Source organism: Clupea harengus, chromosome 6 (genome assembly GCF_900700415.2).
Source record: "Clupea harengus chromosome 6, Ch_v2.0.2, whole genome shotgun sequence".
Classification (NCBI taxonomy): Eukaryota; Metazoa; Chordata; class Actinopteri; order Clupeiformes; family Clupeidae; genus Clupea; species Clupea harengus.
In genome coordinates, this window is record NC_045157.1 from 17,913,987 (window position 1) to 17,938,313 (window position 24,327).

Below are 24,327 nucleotides of genomic sequence, written 5' to 3' on the forward strand. Positions count from 1 at the left end.
TGTGCGCACCATATGTTGACGATACAAGAAAGGTCTTAATATTTTAATGCTTTGATTTTGCAAAAGAAAAAGTGCACGAAACAGTTAAGAGGTTGAGGTTCAGCTGACAGTCAGCTGATAGCCTCTGACAGTTGAGAAAAGTTTTGTTTCTATACTAATATGTTAATTAGCTATCGGTTCGAGTGAGCCTATTGGCTCGTTGGTCGAGTCAATTTCCCTGACGTCAAGGCAGCTATAAAACTCAGCAATGCTTTTAAACTCATCTGCTTCGTGATCCTTTTAAAATTCTCTTACGAGCCTGGGCAATTTCATTGTTCAAGCCTGCATTTAGCATAATTCTGACAACTCTCAACTCTACCGATCTACGGAATGCTGTCTTGAACAGTTAAATGTTTGAAATACAAAGCCGCCGAAATTCTTATGAAAAGCGAGGAAAAAGATTTCTACACGCTGAGCTCCGATGCATCTGTGCATTAGACTCTGCAAAGGAAAACTAATAGTTGAGAGTTAGGACAGCGTCGCCGGAAAGCCTTGAAAAGCTTTTTACTAAAGATAAATACATTTAACAACATCAAGCTGGCTCACACTCTTCCAAACCAGTCCAGTTTGACAGCTGCTCTTCACCCCCTTTGGAGGACTGTCAACAGCAAGAGGATGGCATCAGAACTGGCAATGAGCAACTCCGACCTGCCCACCAGTCCCCTGGCCATGGAATATGTTAATGACTTCGATCTGATGAAGTTTGAAGTGAAAAAGGAGCCGGTGGAGCCCGATCGCAGCATCAACCAGTGTAGCCGCATGATCGCCGGGGGATCCTTGTCTTCCACCCCGATGAGCACGCCTTGCAGCTCGGTTCCCCCTTCTCCAAGCTTCTCGGCGCCCAGTCCGGGCTCGGGGAGCGAACAGAAGGCACACTTGGAGGATTTCTACTGGATGACCAGTTATCAGCAGCAGTTGAACCCGGAGGCTCTGGGCTTCAGCCCCGAAGACGCAGTAGAGGCGCTGATCAACAGCAGTCACCAGCTTCAGACATTCGATGGCTATTCTAGAGGGCAGCAGTTTGCCGGTGCAACCGGGGGAGGAGGCACCATGGCCGGGGAAGAGATGGGATCAGCCGCCGCGGTGGTCTCCGCAGTTATTGCTGCTGCAGCCGCACAGAACGGAGGTCCACTCCACCACCACCACCACCACCATCACAATGCCGGGCACCATCAAGTACCGGGAGTCTCGAACCACTCCGGGGGAAGCCACCAGCACATGGATTTGGATGACCGGTTTTCGGATGATCAGCTGGTGTCCATGTCGGTGCGAGAGCTCAACCGGCAGCTACGGGGGGTCAGCAAGGAAGAAGTAATCCGGCTCAAACAAAAGAGGAGAACCCTCAAAAACAGAGGCTATGCCCAGTCCTGTCGCTACAAGCGTGTCCAGCAGCGGCACGTCCTGGAGGGAGAGAAGACCCAGCTCATTCAGCAAGTTGAACACCTCAAACAAGAGATCTCCAGGCTGGTCCGGGAGAGGGATGCCTACAAGGAAAAATACGAGAAGCTCATCAGCAATGGCTTCAGAGAAAACGGATCCAGCAGTGACAACAATCCTTCCTCCCCGGAGTTTTTCATGTGAGTCTACGTCTAATAATAAGAGAGAAAATACAACCCGAGCTTGTCAGTGCCCCATGTAAAAAGTTTTTTTATGTGAAATATTTTTTGGGGTTTATTAGACAAAGACAAATCAATATTGCCAACTTTCAAAACATTTTTCTTTTTGGTTTTCTGAGAACCGAGGCTCGATCAAGCCTGTCAATCTGACTTTCATACGATTTTCGGGGGGCTTGACATAAAAAGATCGAACTTGTCATCAATAGTTATGAACTTCATTTTGGAGCGTGCTCTGAAACCTGCCATCTTCCTATTTTTTTATTACCATGCCTATTGTTTTTAAAGCATTTTGTCGAGCTTTTGAGTTTTCATCGATTTTCATTTGGCTTGCAGTGTTTTGAATAAGATTGTTATATTTTTAGCAAACTTGATATTTTTTATGTGTGCATGCCTTCAGATGTGTACACAACTGAAGCTCATCAGTTTGGCCTTTTTAGAGGTGCTTGCCAAACCGCTGTAATTACCTTCTGTATGAAGTTTTTTTTTAGTTTTTTTGGCCTTTTACTTTTTTATCATGCCAAAGTAAGAAGACCGCAAGCCTGCCATTTTTACCCCATCACCATCTCATGCGTTATGCTTGCTATTTTATGTTAAGCAGCAATATTTTACATAAGACACAATATATTGTTTGTATAAAAAGAGACTGTGTTATTGGACTGCCCTGCATGCTGGACATGTACGGTTTTCTTTCGTTTTTTGTGCTTGTAAACTTTTCTTGGATGAGTCCAGCATGACATTCATACATTTCTTTTATCACCAAGTCACTTTTTTGGAATACAGCAAAAAAGTGAAAGGACAGCTACCACCCCCCTCCCCTGAAAAAAGTTGACCGTGATGAGTTGCACGAACATCGGCACCCATTTCCATACAGCCCATGCACTGATGCATTCCTGTTGAAAGTTGGCGGACTGGAGTCAATGTTGCTGGCTGGGGGGTGGGGAAGGAACTCATCGTTTCCAAATGGAACCAATCCCTCTTCGGGACTAAAGTGTCTGTTGCTTAAAGCGGTTTGTTTATTTAATACATATCCCATTCTTGTGCATTGGATAACTCTGGAATGAAAGACTGATGTTTAAACATATAATTTAAGTATATAGTTTTATTATCTGTAAGCCTAAAAAGTGACGGTTGTTACGCCAGAGGCTGATGTAAAAGAGAAATGTCATGGACTAATTAGGTTTGTAGGATTTGTGTGGTCCTATGCACTAAATCTGTTATTGGTGTTAAAAGATAGGAGGTATTCAAGTTTGTATCAAAAGCGGGATTTACATACGCGGAAACTGAGTTTTTGCAGCATGTGCTTGCAATTAAAACAGAAGTGTGACAGATGTAGTCCTTGTTATCGCTTACCACTGTCTGTATTTAAAAACCAAAGTATTAAACGAGGAGAAACTTAACATGGATAACAATGCATTCATAAATCAGTTATGTAGCATACAGACCTGAAGTATTTTGGACTGAGTTGCACTAAAATTGCCTGCAATCATTTATTACAAAATGGAATCTATCTATAACGCTAATTTAAAAGCAGTTTCATGGCATTGCTGGAGAATTTAACGATATTAGTTGTGATATCACACAAGACTAGTTTCTTTTTGTCTTAAATTCATTATTTACATGGCAATAATATAATAATCAATAATGTCTGGACATTGTTTATAGTCAGGGATTGAAACCCTGCTTGTGATGGTGAAATACCATTCATCCGTAAATTTTATAAAAGTATGTTAATTAAACTTTCCTCATATATTTTGCTGTGCAAAATTATGTCATTCACTAACCATATGTGATGTTCATATGTGCTTATTTTCATTTCATACAATTATATAATATGCAATAAAAAACAATTTGGGCTCAATTAAGTCTTAAGTCTCTCTGAGTATGGATCGAGTCCGGAGCACTTATTATACGTTGGCTAAGCAAAAGACCTCGTCAGGGAACTTAAACAGAATACTTTTCGGGACAACTGATTTTCATAAACATGTCGACTTAGACCTGTTTGCTAATACAAAGATGAAATTCTTTGCGGAAAAGGAGGTGGGCACAGAGAGCCAATGACAGATTTTGCCAGTGATAAGATCTGAAACTTGGTGCTTCCAGGAGATGATTACACAACCGCAGAAACTACATACCCGTCATATGACCACTGCACGTGCACTACCACTTCAGTGACAGGTAGCCTACTGCTAAACTTCTCCCACAATCTTATCCTATAGCTGGCAATTACTTTTAATCATGATAACGGCAAAAGGGATAACGTGCAGACCGTGCTTCAAACCAGGGTTAATGTTTTATCTGACATCAAACAATACATTGGCCGATACGATCCGAAAGGTAAACCAATCAGACCGTAAACACAATTGTAAATGGCTCAAGTTTGCAATAAACCGCGTGAAATGCTACAACGTTCTTTTGCTCCCGTTTGTTAACATATATTCAAATAGACACCTGTTAGTCGGAAGACATATAGTGGAATGGTTAGCTCAATCAATGTTGAATTGACGTTAGCGAAATGTTATTGTATATTCAGAGTCCTGAGTGGTTAAAGGAACACTTGACTTATAGCTTTAGGTTAACTTGAACAGTATATCTAAATCAAACATGGGATGTTAGTGTGGAACATGTATGTCCATGACTACATGTGTGATGTATAGGTATATTCTCTGAATTAAATCGTGCAGTATTTCAGCTCTAAGGGACAGTGATTTTCGAGCCAGTCTATTACACCTTAAGGTGAATATACTCAGTTAATGTTTGGGATCATATTGTAGTATGGAAGTGGGATACAAGGCTGTTCTCTTTAAGCTGTGGATACATGTGAAATCTTTTGTCAGATATGTATTGCTGTCAGCTTGGTGCCATAAGAGATGTTGTAGTCTACCATCTAACATACATGAAAATTAAATTCATGTGATTCATAATGTCATATATCTGTGCAATAGCTTTTTATATGGTCTTTGTCAGTGTCCTTTAACTAGTGGTATAAAGCCTTAGACATTGGGGGTATGACAGTATTTTTACTTAGAAAAATGAGATTGTACCCACAAATATATGTAACTGGTATTTTTTTATGTGAAGGCATTGCTGTAATTGACATATTAGTATCATTCCCTTTTGATTGTGCATCACAGCTTATTGATGAATTTTCAAATGGACACCTTTCACACATACGCATTTTAGATGTCTCTGGCACAAAATAGTCCAGCACAGTAGGAGGGCAGTCATGTTACCAACTCAAGGCCGTCTCTAAGCGTTGGGGGCTCTCTGAAATGAGCTGGATCCAAAGTCCAGAAAGAATTGCTTGTCTGAGATCATTTCATGCAATACGACTGTCTTCTTTTCTATAGATTTCTGCAACAATTAGGTATAGAAATAGTTTCAAAATGTGCACCATACCGATGTTGGATGCAAACGAGCAGGGCTGTTCAGACTGTGTAATTTCCCCACCAAATAATGTGATAACCGTCTGCTCTTGTGCTACCTTTTCAACCTAGTACGATCACTAAAAGATGCCTACAGAAAAGTCACTTAAAGAGACTTAGAGAAAGCTATAGAGAGAGGGAAAGAGTGAGACAGTGGCTTCAGATTTGACGGAATGAAATTATTTTCCTGATGATTAATCTCTCAGAAAGGAGCCAGCTTGTGCAATGTAAAAATGATAAATCATGAGGGGGAGGCTCACCGCAGCTGTGCCAGGCTTAGCTCTTAGCATGCACGCGAGAGGCGATTTATGACAGAGCCACGCTCAAGCTTACTTACACAGAGAAACTGCTCAATTTATCTAATTACATATGTCTTTCAGGGGGGGTAAGGTAGATGGTTTCTGTGAAATGCAGAAAGGCCTCTGTCATGTCATTTCCTCGTATTACTGACTATATTGAAAGATACTGAACTGGTTCATTTTAGGTCAAATAATTGTATGTGTTTAGTTTAGTCAAAGTATGCCTTTGTGCTGACCTAATCTACAAAACATCTTATAAAATAGTCAAAGACCTACTGCAGTACTGCTTTATAACAGACAGAAAATATACAGTACTACTAAACAAAAAGACACTGAAGACAGCCATTAAAATACTCAGAGAAAATATAATATTTAGCGAGACAAAAATACATTCTGCATTTTTTTTTTATGATCCCCTCTTTCATTCTACATCAGTGTGCTCTTGTCAAAGTGATGTATGTGTGTGGGAGCCCATGCATGGTGATGAGTGGTCGGCTTTTTGGGTACTGCGGGTCTGTAAAGGGAGGTGTGAGGGTCAGTGCAAGAACACGGGGGCCCATCACAGAGTCATTACACTGATCCCCGCCCTCAAGGGACACCGCACTCATTTCCGGTGGAGATCCTTAAGAGAGGGTGTGTGTAGGTGCATGTAGACACACACACACACTTGTTGTTGTGCACAGCTCTCTTACCGACAGACTGGGCAGCTCTCTCTCTCTCTGTCTTTTATTCCCCATCTTTCTTTTTTATTCACTTGCTCCCTCTCTCTCTCTCCCTCTCTCTAATTCCTCAGTGCATACCCTACATCATATTTCATCTTTGCAGGTCCATTATGGATGGTGTTTTATATTTGCCTGAGTAAAATCAACTGCCAATGCATAAATGCAAATCTATAAGAGGCAAAAATCATCAATGTTGAGGTGAAAACTATTCTATATTTGCATGTGAGCCAAAAGAGTGATGAACTGTAGCCCAAACATCCCGCAAACAATTGGAATAGGTTAAATATTGGTTTTCGAGAAATGCAGCTGATGAGAGCCTAAATAAACACCTACACAGAGAGGTCAGTAAGATCCCAGAGGGACGCTATGCTAGAGGGTCTCTCTCTGGACCCGGCTTTGTCTTATTAATGATTTATCACAGCCATTTTTGTTTCTTTACCAACACGGTGTAAGATTGTGTATGCTTTAGTAGAAAGACTTTTGAGCAAGAAACCACAAACCTAAAAAAAGGTTTATAACTTATTTAGAAAAAAAATAAATGTACCTATACACATTTCATTTGTGGTCGGTCTGTAAAGATATGAATATCAGGCAAAAGTGTAAAATTACAATTTCGCTTGAAATAATTTCGAAATATTAATAAGAAAGGAATGTTTTTCTTTCAGGTTATTTCATCTCAAAAATACAGCTGAGATCTGAGGATGTGTAAGGGAAAAAGCGAAAGGGATTTGAGGAAAGAAAAAGAAAGGGCGGCAATGAGAGTGAGAGAGAGAGAGAGAGAGAGAGAGAAGTGTGTATGATGGCAGGTTCCAACTTTCTCCTTTCATCCCACAAACCTGTCTTAGCTGCTGAAGGTCACTGAGAAAAAGGCATCATCATTTACCTTAAATCAGAGAATGAAAGCTTGCTCTCCCTCAGGAGTGAAATATGAATTGTAGATCAATTAAGACACATTTATCATATTATATTTTAGTGAGAAATACCTTCTCTCTGTCTCTGACATGGTCTCTTACGTTCTTTCTGTCAGTCTTTATCTGTTTTTCAGTTTTGTATGCTCTCTCTCTCTCTCTCTCTCTCTCTCTCTCTTTCTCTCTCGGTTCCCCTCCTCTGAAGTCACACAGTGCTTCAGATAGATATTTAGACAAAATCCACTTCTCCCTCATTAAAGGTGTTGTCCTTGAGAGCTGTCTGGCTCCAGGTTATGTTGATAATGAGGTGCACAATACACTTAGGAGTAATTTTATATGACTGCAAATGTACCCAAAGCAAAAGTGCAGTGACTTCTATGAATCTAATACTGATTCCCCTTAGCCATGCTTCAGACGGGCGACAAGGACTCATAACATGTGCATTATAAAGAACGTTCAAAGATAAATTATTGCGATCAGTCGATTTAGTTTCCTTTTTGTTTACAATGCATTATTAATTTAGCCCTTCTAACATTGCGACTTCTAGAAAATTCCTACCGACCTCACACGTCAACCCTCAAAATGTTTTTCATAACAAAGGTCTCGAGAGTTTGGACAAGAAGGGCCCAATAACACCAGTGACTTGACATATTTGAACTCACTCGGGCCTGTACGTCAATGGCTTTAAAAAAAAGAGATGACTTTAGAGGATGTGGCGTGGACAGTTCTCTCCCTCTCTCTCTCCCTGTCCTGATGTGTGGTTTTGCTGGATGCTGATGCTCACAGTGACTCTGTGAGTGTCTCTGCCCCTGCGTTCCCTCCATCACCTCCACGGCCGACCGCTGCTTTCCTGGAGTCGCTAAAATTGAGTTATGTGGCATTTATTTGAAAACCCAATAATTTTAGATTTTTTTTCCCATAGAGGGTGGAGGTGCAGTATTTCCATACGCAGGCTTATTTTCCTGGACTTTCACAGAGAGAGAAAAAGAGAGAGGGAGAGAGAAAGAGAGAGATAGAGAGAGAGAGGGATCACAGGGGATGCACTGAAATGAGCAACACCACAAAGTGTGGATAGTCAGGATGAAGAGATGTGTGTTTTCTCACCTCAGCATCGGCTGCAATCATAATGTATTATAATAATCAAGAATGCTGTGCATCACAGGATTGCTCCCGAAAGAATAGTTGACCTTTTGATGTTTTAAATGGGCCTAAAAGGAAATAAAATGGTTTAGGATTTCAACAGATTATGCCAATTTATTAAACATATTAATGATTGAAATGTTTTTTTTTTTTGGTTCTAATTCATATTCTTGACTTAGCTCTCAAGCAGGTTGTGAATATTTCGAGGGACAGTATGAATACACATAACAGTTGTCTGTCATAAGGGCTCTGAGAGAAAGGACAGCCTGTGCTGCCCTGCTCTACCGAGGTGTTCATTTCAGGAGGGCAAGACAATGCTTCTCTTACATCTGAATTCTAATGAGGCCAAAAAGGTGATTCAATGCAAACAACACCTCTCCTTTAGTGCTCTCTCTCTCTCTCTCTCTCTCTTTCTCCCTCTCTCCCCTCGTCTCTCTCTCTCTCTCTCTCTCTCTCTCTCTCTTTGACTCTCTCTCTCTCTCATCATGCTGCAAGTCAAACAGACATTGATCTTTCAACCGAAGATGGTGAAGAAGGTGACCTACCACACCTCTAAAGTCTTAAGTCTTTTTCAAGTGTTCGGTATATTTGTCACGGGGCAGAGCAGTGTCATATCTGGAAGAGCCTACTTCAGAGTGAGACGTTAAGAGACTTTGCTGCTGTAGTGTCCACATATATGAACTTGAAGATGTTTCCAGGTATAAAAGACTGCACGTGTGTGATGTCCTGTGTGCTCAGTAGAAGTTTGCCTTCTGTGTTTGTGTGTCTGTTTGTGTCTCTTTGTGTGTGCAGGTATTTGTTTATGCTTCTAAGTGAATAGAAATGCAGTAGTGAAATGCAGTAATGTATCAACATACCCATACACACACACACACACACACCCACACCCACACACATACACACCCACACACATACACACCCACAAACATACACTCTCACACACATACAAGGACATACAGGCAGGCAGGAGGTCCTTCATGGGACAGCACATTCATTGTGTAACGTAGACAACCCCCCCCCCCCACACACACACACACAAACACACACATACTCCACCAGAATGGAAATATACAAAAAGTGTCAATGCAGCCTGTCATAACAAGTAATGATACAACAATGATAATAGCATTAATAATGTTAATTTTTACATTTTAGCATGTTTATGTACTGTACGTCTCATTACTAACAAAATAAATAAAATCATAAATTCATTCATAAATATTATCTGTATACATTTCTTATATTTATTTATGTTTATGTTAGATTCCGTCTGTGTGGTTTCATACTGTGACATTTCTTTGTCAGGTCGTCTCGGAAGTTTCTTCACCTGTGACCTGAAAGCCTTCTCCTTCCTCACCCCGCCCTTGCAGACTGAGGTAACCTCTTACCCCACACGCATTTCTCTCCCGTTGGTCTCACTTGCCACATTGATGTATTACTATAATGATAATAATAATAATAATAACAACAACAATACTAATTGTTATTATTGTTGTCATTATTATTATTATTATTCTTAGTAGTAGTAATAGTAGTAGTAGTATTGTACACACATAATGTTCACATTATTACATAAATTATGATTTGAAGTTATATATAACACTTACAAATAATGGTTTTATTTGTGTACAATGTCTTGCAATATCCTCAACTTTATCTCCTGTAATGGAGCCGTCTAACAGAAACACAAGTATGTGATCATCTCAAATCAGTGGCTGGGCCCTGAAGACAACACAGTCAAATGTTTATCACTAGACCTACTGTTGCAGTAATTGGCTCACTGATTGTGCTCTCTCCTACCCCAATCGGCACGGCGTTAGAGTGGATTAATTTACGAGATAGAGCTCTAATGTTCCATCTGTTTGCCTTTGGGGCACCACCCCTCTCCCCTGACGCAGAAGGTTAAGGCATTGACTAAAGTCTGGAGTTCACAGTGCCTTTATCCCACCTACGAGGCAAGTCTTCCCCGCCGTGACTCACTGTGCAAGCGAACCACGGGTTTGTGTGAGCAGCAAACTGAGTCTCAGGTACTTTGTGAGGCGTAAGAGCCAGTCAGTGTAACTCTACCAGAGTGCCAGCTGGGGTAATTCTTTCTGGCAGCACTGAAATAGGGGATTTTAAGACCATTATTGACTTGGATGTGTGAGAGGTGCTGTGTGTAGTTCCAGTATTTTTAGATAGAAAATAACTAAACATGATGCAGGAGATTTCATCTGACCCATCAGGAGAAGAAGAAAAAAAGAACTACCCCCATGTTTGTTTCACACGTTCAGCGAAAGTGTTTTTATTCTAGTAGGCTTTCTGGACAAGCATTATTTTTATTAATACACTGCACCTGAAAAGAAAGGAAGGAGGGGGATGGGGGGGTAGCTCCTGTTGTATCACCTTCCCAGGGGCTGTTTCCTGCTCTGCCCGGTTATGATGGATTCTTGTGAAGACTGGGTGGAAATGAGCGGGGATCCATCTTAACCGGGGGCTGAGGCTGGCGCTCTGTCACAGGGCCCGTGGCGTGAGGTCTGCCAGCAGTGACATCTCACTCTGTTCCGGGCTTCAGCCCAACTCGCCCTCCCTCCCTCCCTCCTCGTTCCACACTTTGGGCCCCTTGCCACAGCGTGAGGGATTGGGCCTGGTTGATAGGTAATAATGGACCATGAGTAAGGCTACTGCCTGTCCACCGTGGTTTCCTCCCCACCCCCACCCCCCACCCCACCCAACCCCACAACACAATTAATTTAGCAACAAGGGGTTAGCCGCTCGAAACCGCTCGCAACAAAGTCAAAGTGTCGAAAGCGCTGTTTACATTGTGTGGGTTTTTGTCTCAGGGGCTGAGCTGGAGCTCAGTTGGATCCATAATTTGGCACACGGTACATCCCTCGCCCCGGCACATGGCTCATAGAGGCCCTGGAGGGGACGGTCCACAGGCTGCCGTAGACTCAGGAGGTCCTGTAGTCCACTTCTGTGGTTCTGACCTCTCTGTCTTTACCCTTACAGTATATATGGCTTAGCTTAGCTTAGCTGTATCTCTGTATCTTATCAACTACTGCTAATGAGAAAAAACACTCTACTGGAGCATCTTTAGCTTTGGCTACCACTATTGTAACTCAGTTAATGGTACATCCTTTACCCATGTCCTCACTCAGTGTAAAACAATTAAAAGAAGAAAAAAAACATACAAAAGAGACCTCCATAATGAATATAAGGTGCAATCTGGCCCAGTGATGCTATTGTTTCCTCTATATGATGCTGTGAGATTTACCCTATTGTCTTTGAGTGGAGCGTGGATATAGCCGTAACTGGCCCAGGTCCAGCTTCACTTAACTCTAGTGAGGGGAAAAGTGTGTGTGTGTGTGTGTGTGTGTGTGTGTGTGTGTCTGTGTGTGTGTGTGTGTGTGTGTGTGTGTGTGTGTGTGTGTGTGTGTGTGTAAGTGGGGTGAGTTGATGGGGAGATGGCGGCGGGGAGAGAGAGGAGGCAAGGACAAATCAGCTGTAGATGAAGTCTTTGAGTGCTGTTATTCCTGTCAGTCCTCGGCCGTGGTGAATTAGGTGCCCTTTGTGCTGCGTGAGAGGGCAGCACATATAAACAACCTGCCGACTGACTGACTGACTGACTGAGTGACTGAGTGAGTGAGCGAGCGGCATGTATGAGTGGAAAAACATGAGGATGGATGTCTAAGTCAGTGTCATAAATCTGCATCTTATTGCATCCCCCCTCCACATACACACACACACACACACACACACACACACACACACACACACACACACACACACACACACACACACACACACACACACACACACACACACACACACACACACACACACACACACACACACACACACACACACACTCATCCACCCACCCAGCCTTTTCCTTACTTTCTGCTAGTGTGTGGCTCTCCGACCAGACGTCTCGTTTCACGGGGTCTGTTGCCAGTCTCGCTCCTGATGTTATCTCTTTGTTGTTGTTGTTTATGTCTCACCGGCCCTTACCAGTAGCCATCTTGATTTTATGCAGATCCATGCATATGATGGTGCGAGGGCGCGTAATGAGTAGTCTCCCCACGTCGGGCCCTGCCTGTCCGGCAGAGTGATTGAAAGGGATCGGGCCTCGGCTAGTCTGTCCTTGCAACAGGGGAAACAGTTTGTCCTGAGGCTCCGTCCCCACTTTCTGCTCAGTCATGGCCCGAACAGAGCCAGGTGACACCTGAATTTATTTATAACTTTTTAACTCAAAATAAAAAAAGGAAGAAATTGGGTGGATGGGTGGATGGGGTGTTGTGAGGTGTGAGGGGGGAAGGCTGACATTACAGTGTGGCTTCCACCGGAGACCTCCCACGCGCTGCACACCCATCTACCTTTTCCCTCCGTCTCTTTCTGTCTCCCCTGTGGGCCTTAGGTGGCAGATGTGCCCGGGGGCTGTCCCAACTTCCTCTCCGCCAATGGCCTTAGTTCAAATAGCAGAGGGGGCTTTGGGGGGATGGGAGAGGAGCGAACAGAGGGGCAGAGAAAGTGCTGACAAAGAGAACTCCTGAATTACAGCAGGAGGAGAGGAGAGGAGAGAAGGGAAAGGGGTAGGAGGAGGAGGAGGAGAGGTACAGAGGCAGCTCGGCTTTGGCCCGAGAGAGAACCCAGATGTGAGGGAAATTTCTGGGTGTTGGGCTGTGCTTAGTGTGTGCTGTTTTAGTTTTTAGTTCTTTTTTCCATTTCCAACGATGGGGAGTTGAAGGCTTGACCCATGGTGAGACTCTTCTCACCCACAATGGTGTGACCTTGTAACGGGAGGGGTGGCAGCGGGTCTGAGTTGCTGACACAGTGTCATCTTCGCCACTTCTGCATCCGCTGTAATTTTTTCTTCACAAGAAATTAAATGGAAAAAATGTCTGCCCTCTTTTCGGAGAAAGCGACCATTAGCGGATCATGTGTGTCTCCTTGTCTGCGTTTGGTTCCAAGGAGGATACAATCGATGTTGACTGACCTGTCCTGCAGGGAAACCAGAACAGTCAACAGTCCTGAGCCTGAAGCATCTCCCCCCTGTCCTTTGTCTGTGCAATGAGAAGGTGTGCGGGACTGATGCAGGATGAGAACACAGCCACCTCCACGTGGGTCAAGGGGTTGTCCTGCTGTCATGTGTCCCCATGAGTGACCTGGGGGTGGACCGTGGTTCAGTTTCTCTCCCCCCAACCATCTCTGTTCTTCTCCACCTGCTGCTGGAGAGAGGGGTGTGTGGGGGTGGCGGTGGGGGGTGGTAGTGGTGTTGAGGGTGCAGAAGAAACAAGAGACCCAGGCAGTGGTTGCTATATTTAGCGGCAGCAGGCTGAAGACTGTGGCCCGAGCCTTAAGGTTAAAAATATAGATATCCATGTACAGCCAGGGGTACAGTAGAGAACATCATCCTCCATGAATCAGGCTCTCCCTCCCAGGAGTGCAGCGTCCCGGGCTCTCACAGGAAGGCCGCCGCGTGTGTTTGTTTGTTGCATTAGTGCGCCAGGCTTACTACTGGAGTCATTTCCAGAAAGTTGTGGCTGTTGTGGGGCTTCTGTTTCTGAGAGGCCGCTCTGAAAGTTCTTTGCAAAGGTCAAGTATTTACCAGTTAAAGCAATCATAGACAATCTTGTGCTACTCATTTTCAATGAAGCCAAGGGTATATAAACGGGCAAAAAAAAAACATCATGAAATTTGAGCATAGGTTATAGACGAATATGAGACCATTCCCCTTGGAAGGGTAAATTAGTCTTAACAACATAATGGAAACTTGAACTGCCATTGTTGAGTAAAGTTAATAACTCACCTTTTACTTGTGATATTGTACAGCACAAGAATATTAAATTATAGAAATGATATATGTTTCGGTGGGAGTCTTTAAGAGTGTAAGATTTAGCTTTCAGCTCGTGGGCTTAGTTCCACTTTGCTAATTATTTTTTGTAGCGGAGATCTCAGCATGGGTCTTCTATAGCCCCAAAAGCCCTGATTCAGCCGAATACGGTGTCTGTCTGTGCCAGTGTGTGAATGCAGATTGTGTGTGTGTGTGTGTGTGTGTGTGTGCCTGCACTAGTGTGTGTCTTTGGGGAGCATTACGAGTTTGCATGCGTTGGTATATGTGTGCGTGTGTATGTGTGTGTGTGTGTGTGTGTGTGTGTGTGTGTGTGTGTGTGAGAGTCACTTTGCGAAAGACTGCCTGTATTGTAGAAGAATGCCCAGTCTGCACTATCTGTGCCCTTGTGGTGTTCCAAAATATTTCATAAAATAATGCTGTGAGTTCTACCTTCAAATGAGTAACAGCTGTTAATGTCTCAAGAGTAGGTGTGAAATATTGTATTTTTCAAACGTGTTGTTATTTGGTATTGGACTTACAGTGTACAGTAGAATAGAGTAATATACATTAACAGTATAAAAATAATACTGAATACAATTTTGCTGTTAGTTAACCAGTTATAAAGGTTTATTAGTTACTTGGCTTTAGAATGAGCGTTTCTGTTTTTGATCACGTAAGACACAATTTCAGTTAAATATGTATGCATTATAATTACGTTTTTTTTCTGTCATTTGAAAGCTTCTCTGCTCTGGCAAAAAATGATAAAAAAGGGGGAAAATATATAATTCAGCACCATGTGGTCATACTTTGTTATTCTCTTTTTTAAAGTATCCTTAGGTATCGCCTCTTTAAGAAAAAACACACTTCTGCACACAAGCACTGCTGGAACACTAACACGGGCCCATAGTTGCTGATCAGCACTATTTAGTGAAATGTATTCTGGGAAGAGCACCCATCTCCGTCTCCTCAGGCACTCCCTCAGGCCTTGCCTCCCCCTTCTCGCTCTTTTTCCTTCTCTCCTTCTCTCTCTTCCGCAGAGGCTCCTCTCCTCCTCCATTTGCTTGTTAGTATTATTCTGTGTGTCTAATTAAACTTAGCCTCTGATAAAGTCGCTCCAGTTACGAGCTGGTTACTGCTGTCGAGAACAGAGGCTGCCTCTGTGCTTTCGAGAGATGGCTCTTTAAATAAAAAAAAAACCCCGGTGCAGACGACACGCTGGCTTTTGTTGTGCTGTTTATTTTCGTCTCGTCTAACCTCCCTGCTCTTCCCCACCCCGCCCCGTGCTCCCAAAAAAAATTCGGAGGCTCCTTGCCAACTCCAACTGTTCACGGTTGGGTCATTAAAAGAAAAAAGCCTCCGTCTTGCCTGTAACGCATGCGGCAGGGAGGCGTGAGCTGTGAGCCTTCCCCCTCAGCTCCAGCTCACAGAGATCTCACAGGCCTCACGTGTGTCTGACCACCACTTTGCCTGGACAGTTTCTGTGACATTCTTACGGACAGCAGTATCCATTTAGCTGGCAAATCAGCTGTGATGGTATGAAGTCCAGTGCACATTGATTTTAGTAAAATTACCACAAATGGATTCCATCAGTGCATGCAGTTCTACTTTAAACACATCTTTCCTTAAGTGTTTTACCACTGTACAGGAACATTTCATATCCTAATTGATATTATTTTACACAGACAGGGTATTGTTTTAAATGTTTATGTTTTTATCCAAATTACCATGCCATTCTTCGTTGAGACTTCACCTTCAAACAGCACACCTCATAGGCACAAAAGTGCTGAAGTTTCCACTTCTACTGTCTGTTTGTGGTGAGGAGATATTCATTTCAAACCCTCAGCCAGAGAGAGAGAGAGAGAGAGAGAGAGAGAGAGAGAGAGAGAGAGAGAGAGAGAGAGAGAGAGAGAGCAAACACAACTGGCCAGCGCTTCGCTTTGCCATCCCTCCTCTCCTTTAAAACTTGAACCTATTTATGGTTAAACGTATTCGATTAAAATTAAATGACAGTGTATTGTATATTTTAATCAACTATATTGTAAAGAATACATCTTTCTGTACTTAATGAATAAATAAATATAACTGCTAACATATGCTGTAATGAAAATGTACATTTTCGCAACACATGTGTCCATGGTGGTATAACATAACATAACATAACAATGTCCATGGTATTTTTCTTTTGGGGGTAAAATACTCCCTCCCTCCAACCTCCAACCAAAAAAAAAGAGTCTGATTTAGGGTTCCAGGGGTTCTTCCAGGCGTGGTGTTGCCAGTTGATTTAGCGTGCTCTTCCATGCCGAAAGCACTAGGCCCGTGTGGTGTTGCGTGTTGTTGTATCTAAAGTGCTTGCAAGAAAGAGAGCAGGGCTGTTGTTGTCAGTGCCGTTTGTCTCACACTAACGCGTGGTTTAAAGCCTCGATGCATCAATGCGCCCTGCTGTAGCCATTCATAACTGAAGGGGGGCAAAGAGCCCTCAACACTGAGCTATTTGCACACATAAAAGGATTGTGTCCACAGCTTTATGTCTAAGTGCACATTACTTACAATCCACACTTAATGCTCCGGGCACCAACATATATATTTTTAATAACTGCAAACATAATGGCCCCACAAAACCAAGATCTAACTCTTCTCTCTCTCTCTCTCTCTCACTTTCTTTCTCTCTCTCTCTCTTGCCCTCTTTGCTCTTGAGGTGGAATGTGCATGTTTCCCCCCGTCCTCCCAGCCTGTGTTTTCATTTTAATGGACTGTGATTCTGCTCTGTGATGTGAAAAAAAAACAGGCAAATATTGAATTGATTGAAATCAACCGTAAGCAGCTAGCGAAAGCCAGAGACATCTCATGCAATGGTTTAATAAAACACAGTTTCATGTTGTTTTTTTTAAGTGTTCTCAGGGATAAACTAGACCTCGTTACATATCAGTTTGCACTTATGTACGGTACCTTTTTTCTCTGTTCTATAGATATGCGGTTTTATTGCTTAGCCAATATAACTGGGGGGGTTTAGTTTCCCTTGGCTCAACTCACACTGACAATATTTTGTATCAAATTAATAAATGTTTCGCCTCACTGGAGCCAAAACTATAATGCTAGCATTCCGTAGATTTAAAGCACACATTGCTTTTGTAATACACTAAATTAAGTCATTTTCCCCCCTATATGTTGGTTAATATATTTTTGTGGCTCGAGTCATAAATCAATACATGTATAAAATGAGCAGCACTACAGGACTACAGTAAAGCAGCTGAATGTTTGAACCTCTGGAGAATAGAGGCGGCCAGGTCAGCTTTTAAGTGACACGGTGTGGCAGGGACGGAGTGAGCAGCAGATGATAATAGGTTAGAGGCGGACAGAGAGGGGAAAAGAGAGAGAGGGAGAGAGGGAGAGAGGGAGAAAAAAGTACAGCGGCTGCCCTCACGACAGGATAGTGGCTTCACTCTACAATAGTGAGAACTCTACAAATGACTCCCCTCTCCGTGGAGATGTTCCATTACTGTTTGGGGTCGCTCTTGCTGAGTCTCGGCGGAGCCATGCCGGCTCTGCGGCCGTGACAGCTATAGTGCACTCGCCCCGCCACTGAACTCTCCGCTCTTAAGCCCCGATACCTTTTTTCCTGAGCCACAGGACCGCAGTTGACATGGGCCGAGGGCAGCTTCTACATCCGTCATGCTCTCACAGCGCCTGGCCTGCAATACCTCTTTATGTCCACGTGTGCGTGTGTATATGTGTGTATGAGTGTGTGTGTTTGTGTGTGTGTCTGTGTGGGTGGGTGTGTGTCTATGTGTCTGTGCGTGTGCGTGTCTGTGTGTGTGTGTGTGTGTGTGTGTGTCTGTGTGTCTATGTGTCTGTGTGTGTGTGTGCATGTGTGTGTGTGTGTGTGTTAGTGTGTGTGTGGGTGTGTGTGAATGTGTGTGTGTCTGTATCTGTGTGTGTGTGTGTGTGTGTGTATGTGTGTGTGTGTGTGTGTGTGTGTGTGTGTGTGAGCAGGCAGAGGCAGCCAAGCGAGCCTGGCGGCAGCAGTGCCGTAATTGCCCTAATCAAAGGTCTTAATCAGAGATTAGTGTTTGCTCTGCAGTCCCACACTAAAACAGCAGCTGTTAACGACAAGTGGCTGGGGCAGAAGAGGGTGGGTGGGGGCGGGTGGGGGCATGACCTCTGTCCCACTCCCCAACATCCCCTCCACCCAAACACTGTAGCGGTGCTGGACGCGGTCCATGGCGTAGAGGTTAGGGAAATGAGAGGGACTCCCAGGAGAATGATGAGAATTGGGAGAGAGAGATAGAGAGGAAGGCAGGAAGAACAAGAGTTGTCAGGACACTCTGTGTTGATTTAACTTACACAGCGCGACTGAGTTGATTCAAGTTATATGTCAGCTATATGTAATTCTAGAACCCCAGCACAGCTAATCTCACTGATGTCTTTCACGAATGTCACACCTGATGATTGTTAATGGGTTGATGTTGTGTGTCCTTGATCCTTTAGGTTTAACACTGCTGATGCTTGCTTTGGTGCTCTTGGTGAACTGAACTCAAATACTGTACATTCAGGGGAGCAAACGTGTCACTTTTCGGCAGAATTCACCGTTTTTACACAGCCTGGTCCGTGACGCTATTATTTTTCCTAGGATGTCAAAGGATTGACCCTCCCCACTCCTGACCTGTACCTTTTGCACCCCTGATGAGTTTGCACCTTCTCACACTATTTCATAATTCAATTTACACAACACACTTAATTTATTCTCCATGTTTATGACACTGTTCAGCCACTTGATGATGAAAATAGATTTCCACGCTTGTACAAATATGGCGGTCCACTAAAGCAACACGTTGCATGTCTGACAGTGGATTTTGAGAGACGACTGCATTGCGAGGCCTGAACGAGGGATATGGCAAGATGAAGAGAGTGGGGGGGGGGGAGGAGAAGAAGAAGGAGAGAGGGTGAACGAGAGGGAGTGGGAGAGGGAGCGGGGAGTATATGAGAAGGAGAACAGCGGGAGCTTTGGAGCCTGTGTGTCTGCTTCTTGCGTTTTCCAGTCCAGACATAACTGGTGTGTTTACAAGGCTCAGTGGCTCTTACTGTTAAATTATTGGAGAGGAGGGGAGGAAGGGTGGTCGAGGGAGGAGGAAGAGGAGGAGGAGGAGAAGGAGGAGGGTTTGAATAGTTCCCTTCTCTCCTTCTTTCATAGTTATGGTTAACCAGCAAAAAAGAATGCTCTCTCTGTGTTTAATTACAGACTATGGCTGCTGTCACCCTGCAAAAAGACCATTCCTTGCGGGATTGGACTTTTGAAATAAGAGCAAAAAAGACAAAAAAGGGGGACAAAATCTAAACATCTAAACAACATTTTTTTTATATACTTTGCATGAACTTGCATGAAGCAGTGAGGGTGTCTACTCCACTCTGGGAAATGTTTGTACAGTACGGTGAGAGACAGTACAGGACTGTCTGACATGCACAGTGGGTTTCCTGCAGTAGAGTTCAGTTCTTGCATCTTTGTTACTGATCTCATGCCTTCTGCTCGGGGTCATTACTCGACCCCCAGGGCAGGAAAGGGATCCAGGGATCCTGCGAATGCCCATCCCCACACATCTTAACACTCCTCTCAGCCGTGAGGATTGACTTATCCGCTCTTCTGCACACTGGAACAGTGACGTGCGGTGAGGTTCGTGGCTGGTGAGGCACTGACTTTTTCAGAGTCAAATTTACAAATACATAAACCCAATTTAGTAACGGCGCCTATTAACGCCCGAAACCTATTAACAGCCTCACGCAGGTACATGTTACTTAATATTGATTTCTATATCAACCAGGATAACGGATTTTAAACACCATACGCTCCTACCCAAAGGGGGTATTTAACTTATATGTGTGCAAAAAATTGCAGTACAGCGTTATTTAGTGTACTAGACAGTGATTTATTTCTGTGTGTACAAACCCTCATGGAACGAACTGAACGAATTCGATTTCGCAACGAGAATTTGTGAGGGTCATAGAGCTTTCCATAGACACAGAAAGGCTGTTAATGGGTGTCACCTCCTGTATCAGCTAATTTTGCGTGTCGGTCTACACAACGAAAAAAAAAAAACTGAAAACACGTTTCAGTTGAAATCCAAACAAGTTACCAGTCGTAATCTAGACACCCACCGCTACTGAAATATGTAAGATTGATTGATTAAAGATTTTTCGATCTATAAATGTTTTTAATAGCTGGGGCGTTAATAGGCGCCTTTACGATAAAGTATCTAAGATCACCATTCAATTGGCAGCTTTCACATTGACTACTGGTTGTTTTTCATATCAGCATTCTTTACACACACATAGGTAAGGTGCATACAGTAGGCAGCTGCTAGCTTGTGATGAACGCATGTGTAAATATTATGCACTCATGAATATGAACTCCTGAATATGAACTCTTTCTTACGAAGTTGCACAAGCACCCTGAGGGTTTCTACCTTTTCCCATGATCATTTTAAGAGTTAAATCGAGGAGACTATAACATCAGCTAGATAACCAGCTATCATTTCATGCAAATTGAACTCTTCCGATTAACTCGTAAGGTTATTAAGTGTCCTTAGCTAGCTAATTAGCTAACGTAGCAACAGGATAACCATTGCAACCAGGAAACACAACTTACCTACAATTTAAGTTTCATTTCTCAAAATCAGCTCACCAATAAAAAGCAGTCTTGGGTTCTAAGTGATCACAACCACTTGAGTGATGTTAAATGGCTTCACATAGACATAAAACAATCCCAATAGAAATAATGGGAAATCAACGGAGCTGCCGCTGTAAGTTCAAAACCAAATTTATTCTTGAGGTTCCAAACATGTTCAAAGGAATTTGGCTTTGAATGTGAGAAGTCGATCAAGTTATCTTCTGTCCCGTCGCTTTAAGCATACCTTTTAGCTCCGGCATGGGTCTCCCTCCCATTATTAATCATTTCACGTTTGGACTGAAAGTCCAGTTTTGAAAACTGCTTCAGCTTAGCAATAAAATCTTCCATTCCACAGAAGTGTAGAAGAAGAGCAACGTTCCCCAGCATAACCCCGACAGGTGCGCTCTCGCACGCCCCCTTCATTGAGGCAGAGGTACTGTGTGCCTCACCTACTGTCGCTACACAATGGTAGTCCTTTGGGGGATCGTAGTCCCTCACATTGCGCATGCGTCATTTTGCGACACTGTCGACAGCTGTCGACAGCGAAGCCGCGCGCGCATGCGTCACAACGACAGATCCGTTTTCAATCATGGAGAAAAGCGACGAAAGCCAGTTTTTTGAAAACATGACCATTTTATTTAGAAACAAAGAAGATGTCACAGTGGACAAAACAGATGAGGTGGAGGATCAAAAAGTCTCTCCCCAGTTTCGTTTCATATGTTGACGTAGAGCCTTATGCTGTTAGCCGTTTACAACATAATTAAATATAACATTAAATATACCCACATTATGCGTTAAGACAAGCCCCATATGTTGACGTTTAAACCGTTTACAACATTATTAAATATTACGTTAAATAAACCTACATTATGCGTTAAGACAAGCCAGATATGTTGATGTTGATGTTGAGCCTTATGCCGTAAACCGTTTGTGTCTGAGCATGCGCAATGTGAGGGACTACGATCCCTCAAAGGACTACCATCGTGTAGCGACACCTACATGATTTTTCAATGCGTTTTGAGCTCAGCTCAAAGGTTCTACGCATGCGCACGCATGCGCAAAACCCAGTTTGGAGCGATTGCGCAATCCTAGGTGAGGCACTGCCTCACTAGCTCCCATAGACACTACATGGTGCCTAACCTGACCGCACGTCCCTTGTTTTCTCCCGTCTATTTGAATAGGGCATGCGCAAATTCAGCGAATTCAGCGAATTCAGCGATTTTGATTATAAAAATGCTCGAAATGATTAGAATCATGCAGAAATTACACCTATACCACAGATTAGTAGAGAAATATCAATATTTATTTTATTTTATATTTTTTATTTATTTTTTTTTACTTTTCAAGATGACATGTGAGGCTCTGCCTCACCTGCCTCATAGGACAGCACGTCCCTGCACTGGAAATATGCACAACAAATGCACTCCTGAGGACTAGCAAAAAAAAAAAAAGGCTTTCTTATTGAGTGGGATAAGAAACAGCCACAGAAAAGCAAACCAACAACCAAAGAGAGAGAGAAAGAAAGAAAGAAAAAAAGCCCTTTTCACATGGGTCTCTGTTGGGCAATAATCTCTCCTCTCCTCCTCCCGGTGGCGCGGTGCAGATAGCAGACCTCTGTCCGTCTATCCCGCTGTCTAATCTCCGCCTGCCCCAGTCACTGCGAGAGAGAGAGAGAGGGAGGGAGGAGAGTGGAGAGAGGAGAGGCTGTACCGTATCTCTAGGCCGTCTCATAACTTAAAGGAGAGCAGCTCTGCTCCGTGTTCTGCTCTCCTGCTTATCATAACACGTTTATCCCCCCATAAGCCGCCACTGGAGCTCTCTGTTAGGTCTTGACATGAGCAAGAGCTAGACGAATGCATCCTCTCCCCCTCTCTTCCTTTCTCAGTCTCTTTTACACGTACACGTACACACACACACACACACACACACACACACACACACACACACACACACACACACACTTTCTCTCTCTTCTTGTTCCTTACAAGAGGCAGAATGATATCTATCAATATCTATCTATCTATCTATCTATCTATCTATCTATCTATCTATATATAGAGCAGAAAGCATGAGATCAGTCACAAAGATACAACAACCGAACTCCCACTAAACGTGTATACATACTGTATATATATACTGTATGTGTGGGTGTGTGTGTGTGTGTGTGTGTGTGGGTGTGTGTGTGTGTTTGTGTGTGTGTGAAACAGAGATAGACTGACTGGGCCCAGCATAAATACAATAACCCCAAACTGTAGCTTTTCTGACTGGCTGGAACAGACACAGTCGTCCCATTACCCCATCACTCTCGGCTTTCACGCTGTCCAGAAAAAAGAGGGTCATCTTCTCGGCGCTTAAGAGTGGCTTTTCACATTTTGGCCACTCAGCAGAACCCCCGTTTTATATCATTCTCTCTCCTTTCCTTTCTTTTCAGTCCCCCCTTTCCCCCTTTCTTCCTCTCTCTCCTCCCATTTCAGTAGGGCGTGCAGTGGATGGTAGGTCTGCAGTAATGCTCTCATCAGACAAACCCATACAGTCCTGTTTCCCAAACAGCACCTTCTTTATGATCATGATCTGTGTGAATACATAACATAAACCTCACTAAAACCCCTCTGATATCCCCATTCATACTGCACATGACAAGCCTGCTCAGTCCAGGTCTTCTCTCCTCCTGTCAGGGCCACTGCTGTTCAGTTCAAATGTATAGACACCAGAAAAAGGGCATTTATTTCCTTCCCACAGCAAATGGATGAGCAGGGGAAAGCTGGCGAGACATTGACAGATCTTTGATTAAGACGGAACATTATTCAGAGCCGACTGCAGTTCATCGGCTCTGGGCTGACAGGGAGGTTCTTAAGCTGTGTGTGTAGTCCTGTGCTTGGGCTCGAGCTTTCACAGAACCCTTTGTCTCTCTCTCACTCTTTCTGTTTGTGCCCTTACCTCTCCATCAGTCCTTTTTATCTTTCTTTCTCTGTCTGTCACTCTGCGTTTCTTTCTCCGTCACACACGTAAACACACAGACACAGAGAGACCCTCTCCCTCTTACTGCCGTCTATTTTATTAGTTATTTTGTGAAATTCATCATTCCCGTGTATGTGTCACGGTCACCCGGGTAACGCACACATCAGGAAATTAAGCGCAATAAATCATTATGGGATGCAAGCATGTGCAAGACTCGTGGGATTAATTCCATCTCCTCTCCAGATATCCTGGGCTGCTCTCCGACAGCGTGCCAGCGGACCTGTGTCACACACGCGTGAGCCCGGCCCTGCGGAGAATCTGCCACGGCGTCGTAGCTGCCGCGCGTCTCGCATATAACAAGCGCGTTTCTTTAAGAACACATAGGCAAAGTGTAGGCTCCACACACACAGTGTAACCTTTTCCCCTCAGACCTGGCCTTTGCCTGGCACAGCTCTCTCCCCCTGTTCTTCGTGGCCCACCTGAAGGGTCCGCTGAGTGGTGAGGAAGCATGACAGCCTCCCTCGCGGCGCAGCCCCTGTGCAGACGAACCGGTTCTGCAGCCGGCATCTTAATGCAACCACAGGAAGCACTCGATATCCTGCTGCTCAATATGCACGGGCTGTTCTTCTGAAGCAGAACTTCACCTTGAGCGTGAGCGTGCACGCTGCAGCCTCTGCCTGAGCCTTTTGACCCTTTCCCCGGTCCCCCCCCCCCCCCCCCCTCCATCTCTCAAGTTACAGTCTGCTTATG

At 43.8% G+C, this 24,327-nt stretch overlaps 1 protein-coding gene across 1 annotated transcript in view; it reads left to right on the forward strand.

Moving 5' to 3' along the window:
* Positions 1-216: 216 nt before the first annotated feature.
* The window catches only part of mafa (v-maf avian musculoaponeurotic fibrosarcoma oncogene homolog a (paralog a)), a 104,088-nt gene continuing 79,977 nt past the window's right edge, over positions 217-24,327 (forward strand). Inside the window, exons 1-2 of the mRNA XM_031569236.2 lie at positions 217-1,616; positions 9,452-9,522. Of these exons, the coding sequence (XP_031425096.1) occupies positions 655-1,616; positions 9,452-9,479 (990 nt within the window). The 5' untranslated portion in view covers positions 217-654 and the 3' untranslated portion in view covers positions 9,480-9,522. The remainder of the gene's footprint in view (positions 1,617-9,451; positions 9,523-24,327) is intronic.